The sequence below is a fragment of the Python bivittatus genome, unplaced genomic scaffold (assembly GCF_059951505.1).
Source record: "Python bivittatus isolate LINGU-HERP-01145 unplaced genomic scaffold, Pbiv_v1 ctg000330_np1212, whole genome shotgun sequence".
NCBI classification, from domain to species: Eukaryota; Metazoa; Chordata; class Lepidosauria; order Squamata; family Pythonidae; genus Python; species Python bivittatus.
In genome coordinates this window covers 32,621,651-32,639,974 of record NW_028277058.1, presented here as the reverse complement: position 1 = coordinate 32,639,974, position 18,324 = coordinate 32,621,651, and the positions used below count along the sequence as shown (strand labels likewise).

Below are 18,324 nucleotides of genomic sequence, written 5' to 3'. Positions count from 1 at the left end.
GCTGAAAAAAATCATCCCTCCACAACAGTGAGAGAGAAAGAAAACTAACTGAAGTATAAAAGGCAGCACAATTACCCGAAATCTGAATCTGGACCATCTGGAGTCATGTGTTCTGGGTCTGTGCCATTTTCTAAAATAGGAGGCGTTTTCCTGTGTTCCATTGTTAAGCCGTTGACTGATTTACTTGAACTCTGTAATGATGGCCAGGCATCTTTGTTATTACTGTTGGGTCTGGAAAGAGGTGAAAGTAAAAGAGAGTTCAAGTTATAGAGAAAATCTTAAAACTGAAACATTGAGGAAATTATTCCTCATGCCTGAAATGGTGCTGAGGAATAGGGAAATCGTTAACTCAAAGTGTAGTGTCTGCATGTAACACTACAGAAGTAAAAGAGGGGAAGGGTTGCATCAGGTAAAGTAGTTACATTTATATTTGTGGATCTATAAAGGTCAAGGCAGTCTGACCATCAAAATAGAGAATCCTCAAAGCCTTCACACTGTCTCTGTTTTTTATTACTTTATGAATATGGTGATCCCATCTTCCAATTGATAAACTGTATGCCTACATTCTCATTATGAATTTTCCTGTGCTGGCTGTATACTTCTAAAACCTATTACTTATTGTAAAAATGAGCACGCCTATCTTACCTCAATCTCTCTCTGTTTCAATCTTTTAATCTCAACACTTCTACCAGTATAAGCACATCTAAATGAATTAGGTTCCTTTGGAATGGAAAATGAATTAACAGTTTGAATAAAACTTATAAAGTCATCTTTAGATATTTAGATGATTTCCATAGGAACACATGAACATCTGTTAACATTAAAAGAAACATGGTTATAGCTGGTTTCTTCTGTTTGCTGATCCAGTAGTTTTTCCTTGTTATTTTTAGAAAATGCTATCTATATGAAAAATGAAATATTTTAGAACTTTATATTGCATGTTATATATGTGTGTGTGCCCAAATGTATGCTCCAGCATTAATTTTTTGCAATGTAAGAAAGTTCTGAGTTCTCAAAATGGATTTGGAAGAAATGAATATGTAAATATGTATCTTAAAACTATATAAGCCATTAATATAACAAAAAATTTTTTTCACAGTTTTCCATTTTTGGGGCCTATTCATGATATTTCTGCATTAGCTCCTTCATTCCCTCAAGCAATGGAAGAGGGTAAAAATGGCACAATTGCTTCAGTTCCACTTTTCAAGTAGAGAACAACAATCTTCTAAATTATTATCAGTTATCCGAGTCTCTGCTCAAAAGTCCACAGCATACAGCATAAACTGATAGCTAAAAATCTGCTTTTAAATTTTAAGACTAGTAACTGATGAATGTATTCACAACTGTTACTTCTGCAAAGTCAATAAAATGCATTTCCTAAAAGTACCATAAACAGAAAGTAGGAATTCAATATTTCCTATGGAAGAAGGCAATTTCTGTAGTGACCTTTCCACAATATATAAACATATATCACAAAATCTTAATGAAATATTACTTGGAACAAGTTGCATTGGTATTTTGAGAAGAGAACCATCTCTGCTTGCCACTTAATGCCACTTCCTTTAGGAACAAAGATAAATAATAAGCTTAAGAACTAAAGTCATCGTTTCTTTTTATAATTTGCTACTAAGAACAGATTACAAGAATCTAGGATTTCTTTATTCTGATTAAAAGAAAGCAAACAGCATGAAAGTTAAAGTATGATAATGAAGACTTAAATACTGGGGTAGCATAGAAAATTTAGGCAATCTACAAGCAGTAAGAGCTGAGTCTCTCTTTGGGCCAGATAAACATATCACAAATGCTCAGTTTGATGTTAATCAAATCCACACAGAATCCACACAGAATCTTTTTGCAAGAATGATTATGAAGCTTTAGATTCCTCCTTTATTGAGACAGGCCATATCAGAATTTGTTGTCATTTAACCCAATGCTGTTATTTCTCCTTTTCTCATAATGCAACTCATTCTGTAAGAAAATTTAATTTGAATCTCACATGATGCTTCCTCTGGTATATTTTTTCTCTTGGGACAGATATTAAATAGAGTATAACAAGATGGATCATGATCCAAATGAGATAATCAAATAAAAAAGATCATGCTGATTGTCCTGTTCACTTGAAATCAATCACTTGAAATCAATCACTTGGATTAAGAAGAAAAGTCTATACTGTATTTATTACAAATTCTGCTAATACATTTTTATCTTTACAAATAACTCATCAACTTTCCTAAATGCAAGTCTCTTTATTTTCCAAGATGATCCACTAAGACAGCACTGGACAAAATCATACAAAAATATAAGACCCTGTTATCTGAAAGTTTATTTGAAAATTATCTTTATTAAACCTTTAAAAAAGAGCTTATTCTTCATCACCATCCATTTGCTCTAATCACCAGCTATTGATATTTATTGCACCAAACTCTATCCAATTATTATTCTATTATTTTGCTTTCTCTTAGATTATTAATTAAAAAACATACTTGATAAATGTTTAACACAGTACCTTCTAAGCATAAGGTTACTTAAATTTCTAAATAGTAACAGCTTACCATACAAGTTAAGATAATCAATGAAACTTTCAACTTGAGAAAACTATCCTAAAAAATAACATACCCACAAACTGTTAAATAGCTGGACTGTACAAACCACTTGAAGGGTGTTTTGCAAAACAACCAAAACACTACTCTGAACCTGCTTCCTGAAGTATTCCATCTACTTAAAGTTTCAGTACAATCACTTTGAAGGCATTCTGATGTCATCTGAACGTACATGTGCATGTAGAGAAGACACTTTGACTAGGATTGACACCAAAGAAGTGCCAGTAACAGTTGACATTATTAAAATGACTTTGGCTGGGGAATTATCCATAAGTGTACGTGATGAAAACTTCAGATAATGAACACTTGAATGTACTTCCTGTCAAGTACTACATTCTAAAAAATCACCAATGTACTGTAACCCAAGTACACATGAGCACAATTCAAACAAGGTACTAAAAGTCAAAATATTTACATGAAGATTAATTTTATCTTTCAAGTGAGTCCTTTATGGAAGTGTCACCTTTTTCTAAGTCTGACCAATCTGTTCAGTTTGCATTACCAAATTAAAGACCAGGCCTACTTCATAATAATAATTATAAAACATTTAATCAGAACATCAGTTGAAACTTAAATGAATTCAAATTGTACCCCAAAAACCTATCAGCATGGCCATGCACTGTGACATAATACATATATACCTGACAGAAAGGCAATTTTCTGTTAAAAGCAATTTTCAATTTAATAAATACATGCACATGTATTTGAAAATATTCCATACACCTATATAAAAAAGAGAAGTAACAGAAAGAGAATAATTTGCCATCTATATTGGCTTTAGCAGTCATGTGGTAAAACTGTGGTCCTGGAGAAAATAAAAGGTGCTTTAATGGAAAATAAGCAAGCTCTGGTACAGAACCTATACTTACACATCGTACCTCTGTAGAGAAGTCACTTTGTTCTTGTTCTTGTCAACTACATTTGTGGATAGCTGGAGAAAGTTGGGGTTTAATTTGTATAGCTCTTGGAGTAACTTCTGTTCATATTCTTGATGCTTGCCAGCCTGAGGTGAAAGAGAAATCAGAAGTAAAGAAACTGATCAATTAAAGTGTATGCTTTATTCCATGACATACTAGTATCTCAGACACAATAATACTGCACAATGGAAAGTTACTTTAAAAGATCCCAAAATCGTTACTTATATTGGGTAAGATAGTAAAAGAGTGCCAAATCATTGCTTTTGCTGTCAGAAGTGGAAAATGTGGTTTCTGGTACAAATACTCCTTGTCTAGCAACCACAACTGGGACTGGCAACTCGGTCGTTAAGTGAAGTGGTCACTAAGTGAAACCACAACTGTGCTTATGATCTTACTTCAGCTTTCCTTTGCTTTACAGACCTGCAAAGGTCATAAATGCAAGGATTGGTTGCAGAGTTACTTTTTCATCACTGTTGTAACTGCAAACGGTAGCTAAATGAGGCTATCTGTAAACTGAATTAGAATTTCTAATATGATTGAAATCTTAGTTCAACCCATGACATCTATAATTTAACATTTTACACTGATTTAGCAAGGGTGCTAATTTTGATTTGTAAAATAAGGTTTACTATTCAAGTTTCAATTAATGTTAACTTTTGCAAAGATCCTTACATAACCTTTGATAAACGGATATATAATTCTTTTGCACAATTAATGTGCTCTATCCATTTCTACCATGAAATATTTTTATTTATTTTTTATTATTAAACTTATATGCTGCCCATCTCCCAGAGAGAGCGGGAAAATATTTAAATGTCCAGCTCATTTTTCCCCATGTATAATTTTAATTTAATTAAAATTTAATAATTTTAAAGCTCAAAATTCCTGGTTTGATCCTAACAAATTTGAAGCTTGCAAAAAATCACTCAAATACTGCTTAATTTTGACAATAAAGATATTGAAGCGGTGGATAGCTTTTGCCTTTTAGGATCAACTAACAACAGCAAAGGAATTAGCAGTAAAAAAAAAATGGGGCAAGGGGGGAGGGAATAGAATTTTTGTGCCACCACACAATTAGATTTTAGTATTATTGCCCAAAATTTCATATGATTTCAGTATTCTCATTCAAAAGTATTACAAAATGTTAACATTCTCATTCAAAATACTGAGATTTTCAGCTAGAACTTTCACATTTCAGAAGATTCGATGATCTGACCATGTTCCTATCTATTTATTTATCTACCTGAGTAGTGCTTTGGATTCATTTCCAAAAAGTTGTGAGAGTGTGCTGGAACTGCAAATGAATCACCTGTAACTCCTTACAGTAGCTGTATCTTTTCTTGGGAATTGTGCTTATAGCCTTTAGATCTGGCTCATTCCTTTCTATACTTGATTCTACTAAATCTTAAATATAGCAATTATGGTTGGGGGGGAGCCATGTTTTGCTTTGCAGGATCAACCTTTGGAGAGAGGAGTGGATTAGGACAAAAACATCAACTCTCAATATACCTACCTGCATCTCTTCTTTTGTGAAACTGGCTGCTTCATCCCCTAGTTCATGTAGGTACATACAGTCTGGCTTTGGACACTGCATGTTCTTCAGAAAGTAACTGCAGTACTTTGTGGTTCCTAAAGATGCCTGATGAAAAATGTAGCATGTCAAGAATTTTCAAAGATGACAATGTATTTGCTTTCATAAGGAAAGAAGGAAATAACATATCTGTTAATTTTTTTGTTGAATAAATGAATGCAAAGTCAATTTCTCATAGTTTTTTTGTTCAATTACATCACCATTAATTTGAATGAAGATAAAATATAGATATCTCCATATATGTGTAAGAAAAAAGCTTTACATGGGTTTTTACATGGTACTTACTTTTTCACATGATTATATATAGGTAGTCCTCAGTTAACAACTCCCTTGTTCAGCAACCATTCAAACTTATAATTTCTGACCGGTCCTTGATCTTACGGCCACTGCAGCATCCTGCAGTCACGTGATCACCATTTGTGACCTTCACAGCCGACTTCCAACAGACAAAGTCATTGGGGAAGCCAACAATAAGTCGCAAGTCACAGTCAAGTGATGTCACACTTAACGACCATGGTGATTTGCTTAATGACCGCAGTGGAACTGATGTCATAAGTTGAATGCAGTCATGTGATGTTTCATTTAATGACCACGTCACTCAGTGATGGAGTTGCTGGGCCTAATTGTGGTCATTAAGTGAGGACTTCCTGTACTGAGCTTAGCAAGTATAAACCTATGTATGTTTATTCTGAAGTATGTCCCACTGAGTTCAATGGCTGTTACTCCCAGATAAATATGCAAAAGATTTTTAAACTTGTCAGTCATTAATCCTACAATAGTCTATTCCCATTCAAGTTGAGATGGGGTAAAAGTACATTTATTTCATCTCCCAGTTTTCCAGTAAGTGTCTACAATTAGGCAGGGAGTAGGGAGGGTGAAGAAAAGTCATTGCCATCTAGAATGAGGATTCTAGAAAAACGTGTGCCTTAAAAAGGCAAAAACAATATGAACACCTTCTCTTCCTTGCCTGAGTCTTCGGACAAGTGGTTTACAGTATTTGCAACTAGATACAGCCATCTTCCACCCTTACCTTTGCCTTCAACAGTGCCTGTCTTTATTTGCCAAATGTAAGAGAATCCTCCCTTTGTCTTCCCTTTGGATACATCTTGCCTTCCCTTTGGGTAAATTCTTATACAGCAGCATATGCTATAGTTACAAAATATTTGTTAACATTACCTTAAGTGTTCTTCCATCTACTACCACATTATTAACGCACTGTATAGCTCTGAGTGCATCTTCTGACCGGATGTATGTTACATATGCACTTGCACTTGGACCCTAGATTTTTAAAAAAATTACAAGTCAGTTCTTAAGTACTTTGAATTTTATGAAGTTAAAGGCCAAATGTAAAACTTAAGTAAAACTTAACTTACAAAAAAAGCCCTGATAAAGCCTTCCAAATTACTATAATTTATTGTAAAATTAGTAATAATTAGGACTGCAATGTATGATTAATGTACAATTAAACTGAATGTAAAGGTAAACCTGATTAACAAAGGTATTTTTATACGGTTAAAAAACAACTATACTGCTGGCAAGAAATATCTTAGAAGCTATTTCTGTTCTATTACACAAATAAAAGATAAGAATATTTCTAAAATGTTTGTTGTGACACAATTCTGCAGCTTAAGAATAAATAGAATTAATTTCTTGTTTCAAGACCATTTTACACATGTGTAAATACAATCAATAGACCAAATCAACTAAAAATCATAAAATACTGTTTTGTGGAAAAACAGTAATTTCTTAAAATTCACCTAAGACTTTATGACTTAAGAGATATTTGAACTAGTAAATTCTCAGATCAGCATGTTACTCTTTATACCTAAATTTCTATATAATTTGGTAAGACAGTCAGGAAAATGCTAACACCATAATTATCCAAGAATCTTTATTATGCAATTAAATTCATTTGTTTCCTAGGATTCTATTTGTTCCTTTAGCATTTAAAACTAACTGTTCAAAATAATACAGCTGTGCAGCACTTTAAATTCAATGGGAAATGGTACCACTAAAGCCCATGTAGGCACTCACACAGCACTTCTCAGCAACTTCTTAATGCTGCTGACTTTTGAAGGCTGCACAGTCCTATCAAGTAATTCACTTTGAGATAAAAGTGAATCTGAATATTAATATGGCATTAGCATGCCTACCTCAATATAGTATTTTCTCGATTAGAGGTATATTAACAATTACTTTCTTATGAGAAAATTATAATAAATTTAATATATTAATCATAGCATTAACTGAACAAAGGTGATTCAAACACTTCAGCATGGAATATGAACATATGTATAAATACCAAAAGAGAATTAAATAGATGAGTCAAAATAAGCAGAATTCTGTATTCTGTATGCCCATAATTTGAGAATTCTCTTAAATTATATTGTAGTATTTTGGGTTGTGTTTTTGACTGAACTTTAGTTATTACATCATTAAGTAAAATATGAACACATGGTATATTGACACACAGCTGTTTACATTCACAGAAACATTGGATTTGCTTCTTTTCCCCAGAAGTACAAAACAACATCTTACCTGTGAGCCTGCATATGATGTGCTGTTGTTGATGACAACTTTGTGTATTTTACCAAATTTTCCAAAATATTCTGGCCTTTTCAAAACCTATATTGAATAATATAACAAAAATAAATTTTATAATTGCAAGTTGTTTACTTAAAACTCATACCACTGTTTAAGATATACTTAGCTTAAGCTATTTTTACTGGCTTTGAAAAACATCTTTTAAATTGGGCTTCCAGGAAACTTTCATCTTTTAAATTTGGCTTCTAGTACCAGGCAACCCAACCTGCAAAAAATACCATGACTACTGTATTAAATACTTCTGAAAAGTCCAGAATAATAATCTTATTTAGCAACCTGAACATACTTAATGTACAATGCAAAATTCAGAATACAGATATTCTCAGAGGCTCAAATCTTAATAAATAAAATCTTGACTGCATGGAGTAATATTGTTTACAACTTTCCACAATTTCAATAAAATTGAATGTAGAAAGCGAACATTTTTCCATCCAGGGTTTTAAACCAGGCATACTTTTTTTTTTTAGCTAGTTTTACATTTTGTTTCTTTCCTCTTCTTTGTTATTCCTTTTTTGTTGTTGTTGTCATTAATGTTGGTATTTGGACATTTTTAAAATTCTATTTATAAATTGAAAGCAGTACCTTTTTAAAAAAAATAATACACTGGAAAAGTGAAGGGTGCACTGCTAAAAACTGCTTACCTCTGGGTCTGCTAGACGCTGGGATAAACCTACTACAAAAACAAGATTCTTCTGTACAACCCGTACACTGGCCAGATGCTTACGATTCTCTGATATCTTCTGTTTTCTCTCATTTTGTTTCTGTTTCTTTTCATTTTTTATCCTCTGCAGCTCTTCTTGGGAGAGTGGTTTGTATACTGCTGGATCTTCTGGATATGGCTTAAAAAAAGGAATAAATATTTAAGAACTAACACTGGAACTGACACTGCCTAAAAAGCTACACAGAATAGAGGATCTTGCTGAGGGAAGCCAACCATGGAAGGAGGTCCCTGATATTCAATAAAGACACCTAGCTAAAAATATCTCCTCCCAGTTCTCTGGAATCCTTGTTCTATTACATCTACCATATTCAGCAGGGGTGGCATGGTTTCTGGAAGTCTGAAATGACTATTAATAAGACAAGGGCCAAATAAACATACTTTTGCTAACTTAGTAACTTGTACCTAAAGCTAGATCCAACTTATAGTTCTTGATATTAGGGTATATGAATTATCCACAGTTCAAAACAGTCACACTTTCAATTCTTCCATTCTCTGCTCCTTAAATTAAATAACGCATATTTATACAAGTAACTTTTCCATCATTCAGTTTTGACCATCTTCAAGAATCAGTTTTCAGAAATAATCAGTTTCACTGACTGTAAAAGGCATGTCAATTCTATGATTGGTCTAAAGATCAAAGGTTGATCTTAACTCTTCTATTGTTGTCAAACAACAGATGTTGCTGAATCCCTTTTTTTTTTTTTTGTCTGCACTCAGTCATTGCTGACCCTGCAGTGACTGCTTGGACGAGTCCTTGCAGTTTTCAAGGCAATTGTTTTTTGGAAGTGGTTTGCCAGAGCCTCCTTCCTAGAGCAGAGCCCAGCTGGCGAGCGCAGGAGGCGGGGTTTCCATTGCTTAGCGCCCTTTTCAGGCCCACACGGTTTTTCGCGCTTACCGGCAACTGCTCCCAATTCCTTTTTGCAAGGCGCCGCCAGCATTTTTCCTCCCACCGGAGTGAGAGTACCCATTTATCTATTCACGTGAGTTTTCGACCTGTTGGGTTGACAGGAACTGGGGAGGAAACAGGAGCTCACCCTGTTTAACGCGAAGGCTGGACTCAAACTGCTGAAGCGTCAACCATTTCTGGCCGGCAACTTTCAGTGTCATTAAGCCGCTGCGCCACCGCGTCCCCCGCTGAATCCCTTACCACTGACTATGTTAGAAAAGGCTGCTCGTGCCTTATTTTTGGCCAGAATAATTTGTCGAAAGCATTTATGCTTAATTGCCGGGAAATATAAGAAAAGGTAGATCAGCAATGAAATTTGGTTTCACACAACCACAGATAAAATTGTGATATGCAAGAACAGTAAGAGACTGTCCAGGGAGACAATCCTACTACTTGGTTACTGTATATAACATTTGAGTTATTGATTACTTGTAAAGCTATCTTTACAAGATTGTCTTTCCAGAAGTATCAGTGCTAAATGGCTGCAAGTTATTTCTAATGTAGAAATTTTACATTTTATGCTGTATCCAGCAGGCTCATTTCAAAATTCAATTGTCTTACATGCACTGCAATCATACCTGTGCTTTCTAGCAATGAGTATTTCTCTCAGTGAATGATTTCTACATTAGACTTCTTTGCAGAATCAGTGCTTGCTACGGTGGATATTTTGCAAGTTACTCAAAAAATATATTTCAAATAAATTAAGACACATAATCTGGCATGCCTAATCTGTGCCAGGTATCCCTATTAAACTTTGCTATTGTCCTTTATAGGATGTCCAATCTTTGCCACTGCAGAATTTAAGAGGAGACAAGTAAGGACACACAAACTGGCATTATTATCACTGGGGAAATCTGAAGTGTTTACACAAGGTACACAGATTACAAAATCTAGTTTGAAAATATTGCCTTAACTAATGCTATTGCACTCACTTTTGAAGTTAGTACCAAAAGGTAAATTTTGTTTTAAAATACACTGATGAACAAGAGAAAAGACTAACATGATATGCAATTATACTAGCTAATACGTTTAGTTATTACTTTATATTACAGAGAGGAAGGGAGGAGCTTCGCAGGAAGAAAAGACCTAAAATTTCCAGCATTGAGCTGCATTTTTAAAACTATATTAGAGAATTATACTTAACTTCACAAACTTCATTTCATGAGACACAGAGAATAGTCAATCATTTTATTATACATATATGCATACTATATCACCTTCCAATTACTGCTAGCTGAAGATATATATTAAAACCTGAGCATAATAAATAACATCAAAATAGCCTATGTTTAGAAATGAGTATTTTCTTTATTTTATACCTAAGTACACTACTTCGCATAAGGTACACTACTAAGCCTAAGATACACAAAAAGAACATGCTCATTTCTAAATATGTTAATAAGTAGTTTAGATGCTACTATGGTAGCACCTAGCAATCATGCCTATACTAAAAACCCAGAAAGGGTCAAGCCTAGTTACTACCTGGGATTGAAGATTCCTAAGGAATATCAGATGTGTAGACTAAACTAGGAAGACCAAAGACATTCCATAAGTAGGCAATGGCAAATCATCTCTGTACTATTACCAAGAAAATTGCTTTATCAATGTATCACTGGAAATTAAAACTACTAAGTATATTAAATTCGCTTTTCAAAAAACTCTATGACATTCTTGTTTGCCTAGAGCAAGAAGTGATTGCTCTAAGTGTTGACATTCTAATCAAATAACATAACTTGAAGAAATTCAATCAGTAGTGGCAGACACACAAATGAAAAGTGCAAAAAGCAACGGATATAATCCCAAGTGTTCCTTGCCAAAATGCCTGCTAATTTGCAGTTATATATTGCAGTATTTAAAGAAAGCATGGCATTGCTTTAATTTCATGCAATGCAACGTTTAGCCTTCTTTCTTTATCTATTAGTGGTGCATGAAGTGACCTGTTTTAGCACTGTCAAGTATAAACAGCCCTATTATTGGAAGCACTCAAAGAAATGCACCAAATATTTATCTTCCAAATTATTACAATATATTTTGAAAAATATACACATTTAAGGAAAAACTGCTAAATATTACAGCATCACCAAAACACATAAGCTATTTGAAGTAACCGTTTTCAAAAGGGAAAAACAGAAGAAAGATTTCACAGAGACATTAATCTCTGTGGCTTTTCCAGATCCTTATTCAATATGACCTGATCAGAGGATCATTCAACCGTCCCCCCACCCCCACCCCCAATCCTGGCTGGAGATTCTGTTAGATGATAGGATTCTATCTACTTTATTGCTTTATACAAAATATAGCTGTACTACACTGGAACTGCTCATTAAAGAATAACATCATTTGTTGCATCAGTCACAACATTTCATGGATCAATGTACCCAATAAAACAGCATCTCATCCATAAAAGTGTATGCCACAATTAATTTATTCACCCATGCTTTATGTCACTGTTTTCTGAAAGAAGGGTGAAACCACTGGTGATTTTAAAAAAAGCATAAACTGATTCAGGAAGTTAAGAGGGAAACTATAATGTTATAATTAGTGAGAGGGCATTACTAAATAAAGTTTATTATGCTGCTCACCAGTGAATTTCAAAAATAAGAGAACTATCAATTGTAGATGGTTTCTGGAAATAAAATTGTTTTTGTCATTTTTGCTGTGAGAGACTAGGCATTGTGGCACTCTAACAAGTAAAAAAATCTATTAATAAACAAAGCAACTCTACAGCAAATATTTTGCAAAACATGCATGTTGCATCTGAAAAACTGTTTTTCCTTGAGAAAATTATTACTGAAAAACAGGCTAAGAATTAACTACAATAGTTTAAATAATAACATATTTTATTATTGAAAAGGGTAGCAGTACTGTTGAAACTACAAATTTCCAGTGGATTAGACAATTTAATTTGTACTGTGACAGCTGTGGGACTAATCACCATCCTTTCCTTAAACAGTAGATATATAATAATACATGTATGATTCAAAAGTCCACTTCAGTGCTTTCTACACTCAATATAATGGTGTGTACTGTTGGCAAATAGAGGCAGTATTTCCCAAGCTTTTAGGGGCTTGCCACTTAGCCTCAGAATAAAGACCTTCATCTAGGTGATTTTTGGCAGCATAGGCAGCAACAGACTAATTACTTTGCTTCAATGTTTCATGAAGTATGTCATGCAGAAACACATGATACACACTCCTGATGGCACAAACAGCATTTGCAAATATTACAGAGCATACTAGCTGAGTTCAAAATAATCACAACAAAACAAAGAATTGATCAAATATGTAAAGGAATGTGTAATCACTGACTTGCATAGGACAGTGGAACTAGTTACACCAAGGACAATCTTTGCCACTTTACATCAATGGAAGTATCGTATTTGTCACAAATTACATTGTGAGACAATTAACATTATGTTTCATACAAAGCAACTGTATTTTTTCTTTGTTTACCCTCCACCACACCACATCCCCAAAATTTTTTAGGAAGAAACTTACAATTAGATTAAAGCAACATTTTATTCTGAGGCTGTATTATCAAACAAAATATTTCTGACAAACTTAAGACAGATACCTTTCTACAAGCAGGACAAAGTCCATTCTCATCCGTGCGAATACGATGCCAACAGAAGCGACAGATCTGATAACCACAGGTGCAAGGGAAGAAGTTTATATCATCAATCTCCAAAGGCTCCATGCAAAGGGGGCATTCCACAGGGTCTTCCTTTGCATCTGGGCTGCGAGACATCTCTTCTCACAGAGCAGCAAAAAGTATATAATAACTTAAGGGAGGAATAATATCAGCACAGAAAAATAAAATGAAGATATTCAAAGATCTGCAAAAGAAAAATAAAGATAAGTGAATTAGTATTTAAGTATATATTGGGATGTAATCTTTACTTTTAAAAAGTAAATGATTTTTTATTGCTTTTACTCAACTGTGTATCTTCATTATTTTCTGACAGAAGTCCTTCATTATATCTTTATCCAGTTTCCTTACTTAATATTGGGAAATATCTCTTGCAAGCTTTCAATTAACTGTTGGAAACAGCACCATGTAAACTGACAGTATCCTTTGATCGTTAAACCAACTCAAACTACATAAACCATCAACATGCCTCTGCTTACATGTCTGGCAATCAGATTATATTCTGTATTCTAGCGATCACAATAAGAGAGAAAGGTGTTAAATCCCTTTCCACGTTTATTAAGACAGAAAACCTAAGGAGAATGTTAGCAATCTTCAGTCAACAAGGTGCCAGAATCTTCACTACACATTTAGACACTAACGAAAGAATATGCACCCCTAGTTATATTTTGCATCGAAATACAGGTATTCCTCGACTTACAACCATTTGTTCCCCAGCCAAAGTTACGACAGTGCTGAAAAAGGAGACTTACAACCGGTCCTCGAAGTTGTGGCTGTCCCAGCACCCCCGTAGTCATGTGATCGCAATCTGGCTGCTTGGCAATCCATTCACACTTACGACCAGTTGTCCAGCACCCCATGATCACATGATCGCCATTTCCAACCTTTTATGCTGGCTTCACCCTCCCTGACCTGCATGGCACGTCTCATGCACCACTGTGCACCACCGCACTGACCCATGCAATGTCTCTTGTGCGGTGGCTCTCATACACCCTCTTGACCTATGCAGCGCCTCTAACACACCCCCATGCACCCTCCCCGAACCATGCGGCACCTCTCATGCACCCATGTGCACCCTCCCTGGCCTGCATGGCACTTGTCATGCACCCCTGCGCAATGCCTCTCACACACCTCGCAGCACCTCTCACACACCGCTGCACACCCTCCCCCGACCCGTGTGGCACCTCTCGTGCATCACTGTGCATCCTCCCCAACCCACTTGGTGCCTCTTGTGCACCCCCTCATACCTTTACTGATCCTGTCCTGCACCCCTGTGCACCCCCTCACTCCCTCCCCCACTTGGCAGCAGCCACTTACCTGGCTGCCAGCCTGGGATTTGCAACTTCCTACTGGCTTCCCCACTGACTTGGGTTGTGGGAAGTCAGCAGGAAGTTGCCTTGCCTAATGACCATGGGATTCAGTTAATGATGGCAACTGGGACTGCAGGGATTGCTGTTGCTAAGTGATGCAGTCACAGTTTACGACGTCGCTTAGTAAAAGAAATTCTGGCCCCAATTGTCATCGTAAGTTAAGGACTACTTGTAGCAGAACAAAATAGCAAGAGGGGACTTTTTATCATTCATGGTGGACTTGTGAAAAAGCAAAGACATTTTGGGTGCAAATGCATACAATGATGCAAAAGATATCGCAGATTAATATTACAATGAAACTGGGAACTGTTTCTATTGGGTTTTATGGGCACTGAAGTGGAAAAGAAATATGGGCAGCTAATATTGTATATGGCAACTGTGGCAAGATTATTGTGCACATGAAGATGGAAGAATAATGAAATACCCACAGTAGAAGATTGGATTATAAATTTGATGAAGCTTGCAGAAATGACAAAGCTGACCAGTTTGGTCAGGGAAAAAACGATGAAGACTTTTTCTTAAAAGACTTGAAGCCTTATATGGACTTTTTGTTAGAAGACGACCCAATTTATGATTTTTGGATTTGGGACTAAAAAGGGTTAAACCAGAAAGGGAAAAAATAAATGGTAATTTCTGTTCTTTCTTTCTTTCTTTCTTTCTTTCTTTCTTTCTTTCTTTCTTTCTTTCTTTCTTTCTTTCTTTCTTTCTCTCTCTCTCTCTCTCTCTCTCTCTCTCTCATTTCATTTCATTTCATTTCATTTCATTTCATTTCATTTTTTTATCAAATTGGTCACCGCCCATCTTGTGAAACAACTCTGGGCAGTTTACAGCAAGATAAAAATTCATTAAAATAAAACATAAAAACAATCATAAAAATAAATAAGTTCCAAGAAGATGGAAATGGGTAGAGCCCATATCACCCTATGCATGCTAACAGAGCCAGGTCTTTAAGCCTTTTCTGAAAGCCGGAGGGTAGGGGCCCACCACACCTCTGGGGGGAGAATACTCCAAAGGGTGGGGGCAATGGCAGAGAAGGCTCTCTCCCTGGGCTCTGCCAGCCGACATTCCCTCGCTGAGGGGTTCTGCAACATGCCCTCTCTGCCTGACTGGGTGGGATGGGTTGATGTAATGGGGATGAGACGGTCCCTCAGGTAACCTGGACCCATGCCATGTAGAGCTTTAAACACCTTGAATTGGACCCAGAAGCAAACTGGGACCCAATGCAGCTCCCACAGCAAAGGTGTTACATGTGCCATCCTCGGGGCACCTAATATCATCCATGCAGCTGCATTTTGAACCAGCTGTAGCTTCCGGATACTCTTCAAGGGTAGGCCCATGTAGAGCGCATTGCAATAGTCTAACTGAGAGATGACCAGGGCATGAATGACTGACTGGAGAGCCTCCTGATCCAAGAAGGGGCATAACTGGCATACTATGCAAAGGTGGGCAAAGGCCATCCTGGCCACGACTGCCACCTGCTCTTCGAGCAGTAGTTGCGAGTCCAGGAAGACCCCCAGATTACACACCAGCTCTGTTTGGGGCAGTGCAACCCCGTCCAAAACCAAAGATGGTAAGTTCTCGGGTACAGAGGGGTCTCCAATCCATAGCCACTCTGTCTTACCAGGGTTCAGCTGAAGCCTATTGTTCACCATCCAGACGCCCACAGCCTCCAGGCACTACAAAAGGGTGGTCACAGCATCACTTAAGTCATCCAGGATGGAGATGTATAACTGGGTATCATCTGCATATCGATACCTCATCCCATGGTGGTGGATGATCTCACCTAGTGGTTTCATGTAGATGTTAAAAAGGAGCGGAGAGAGTACCGAACCCTGTGGCACCCCACAATGGAGGAGCTGTGGGCTGGATCTCTCGCTCCCAATCAACACCGATTGGGCTCGACCTTGGAGGAAGGAAGAGACCAGCACAGAACTGCGCTGCCCACTCCCGACCCAAAAGGATAATTTCATTTCACTTTTCTTTTTTTCTTTTTCTTCTCTCTTCTTTTTTTCTTATTCTTTAATTTTTTAATCCTTTTACTGTATTGAAAAATTCTAATTAAAAATGTAAAAAAAAAAAAAAAGAAATAACAGAATACAATAAAAGCTTTACAGATCACTGCCACTTCATAGCACATTTTCCCCTAATTCTGGTATACAATTTAAAATGAGTTAAATCCAAATTTGCATTTCTGCAGAACTTCCTGAGTACATATTCAAGCATGTGTTAGTACAATGCATATACTTCTGAGTTGGTGGCATACAAGCAGCAGTATCTGGGCTTGGAAGTACTCTCTAGAGATCTTAGCCTGAATAGAACATAATGAGGATGCTTGGGATATTCTTGTAGTTTAGTTGCACTTGTGGCAAAACAGCCAAAATGTGCCAAAACTGATTCGCACTGTCCATACCAAAAGCAAAAAAACCCAAATGAGGCAAGTTAGAATTAAGGCTGGTACCCTCGTTTTCACTTTCCCTGTCTTACTAAAATGCATTATGTGAAAGCTTCAATTGACCAAAGCTATGATAGGTGGTAGAAATCAATATCCATGGATCCATGACCATGGCATTTGGAAAACTGCAACTTGGAATGTAACAAGAGTAAATGGTGAACTGTATGAATTAATGAACAGAAGAAAATATTGTATCTTTGAAACTAAGAGAAGGGAAAGATGTAATAAATCTGAATGAAAATGGTGTGATCTCATGAAGGAGAATTAACACATGTAGAAAAGTGAAGGTTTAAAGTCAATTAACGGTGTGTAGTATTTGGATGCAAAACAGGCAAGGATGCTTCAGATCCATCACTAATACTATCATGTGCCTTATGCTATGCCTTCTTCTGGACGCCCATGGTAGCTCAAGAAATGCAGTGACAATGCAAAGATGGCTTTTTAAAGGAACAGCTGAGAGGTAGAGAGAGGGTACTCAACACTAAATGCAAAGCACCCCTACTGACTTCTGCTTCAAATACTGCACACCACTAGGTTGACTTAAATTTAGGGAAGAGGGCGGTAGGAATTCAGTTACAGAGTACCCTAGAAGAAGTGGATTATCTGAGCCTTTTTCAGTCAGGATTCAGGCTTGGGCATACAACAGAAACAGCTTTGGTTATGCTGGTAGATCAGCTTTCTTGGGAACCAGATAGAGTTAATGAACCGCTTCTGTCCCCATTAAACCTCTCAACAGTTTTTAATGTGATCAGACATGCATCATTCTTAGATACACTGTTTCAGTGGCTCTTCTCCTCCCTCAATGGAAGATTCCAGACAATGGTGACAAGTAAGGAGAGTCTGGCTTGATAGCCCCTCATTTATAGGGTGCCACAGGATTTACATTTTCCCCCAACTGCTTAACATCTGCATGAAGCTACTGGGCAACATCATCAGTCAATCTGGGATGCAGTATCATTAATACACTGATGATACCCAGCTGTACATCACTACTGTGGGCTGTGTTAGATGATCCTGTGGAAGTCATGTCCCAGTTCCTGGAGGCTGTAAGGACATGGATGGGACCAAACAGTGAAACTGAAGCCAAGCAAGATAAAGTTCTATTTGTTCATCAATATTGTCCATCAGCTTCAGTGCTGTCTCTTGACTTGGAAGTCCTCTGAACTCATGGCTACTTCTGAAGTAAAGGCCACAGATAGGAGGGCTTTTGCCTAGCTCTAGTAAGGATCCACAATAGTGACTCATACCCTCATTACTCTCCATCTTACAGCAGCCTTTGACACCATTGATCATGATATTTTTCTAGACTGGGTTAGGGGGTTGGGAGTGAGGGGCACAGTCTTGCAGTGGTTGTCCTCCTTCTTCCTAGGCAAGTTCCAGCTGGGGAGCTGGACCTTTCCCTCTCCCTTTGCAGGGTACCTCAGGCCTCAACTCTCTCCCCATTACTATTTCACATCTACATGAAGCTATTGGGT

The 18,324-nt window shown here is 36.7% G+C and overlaps 1 protein-coding gene across 9 annotated transcripts in view; it reads right to left on the bottom strand.

Moving 5' to 3' along the window:
* The window catches only part of CNOT4 (CCR4-NOT transcription complex subunit 4), an 84,291-nt gene that overhangs the window by 47,427 nt on the left and 18,540 nt on the right, over positions 1-18,324 (bottom strand). For 4 of the 9 annotated variants that reach the window (XM_088141925.1, XM_015889092.3, XM_025170561.2 and 1 more), the window contains exons 2-8: positions 12,953-13,214; positions 8,354-8,551; positions 7,647-7,733; positions 6,285-6,386; positions 5,031-5,156; positions 3,470-3,603; positions 76-231 (exon numbers count right to left, since the gene is read on the bottom strand). In XM_088141925.1, coding sequence (XP_087998051.1) covers positions 76-231; positions 3,470-3,603; positions 5,031-5,156; positions 6,285-6,386; positions 7,647-7,733; positions 8,354-8,551; positions 12,953-13,126 — 977 coding nt within the window. In that variant the 5' untranslated portion in view covers positions 13,127-13,214. The remainder of the gene's footprint in view (positions 1-75; positions 232-3,469; positions 3,604-5,030; positions 5,157-6,284; positions 6,387-7,646; positions 7,734-8,353; positions 8,552-12,952; positions 13,215-18,324) is intronic. The other 5 variants (XM_015889093.3, XM_015889095.3, XM_007434307.4 and 2 more) reach the window with 3 other exon arrangements.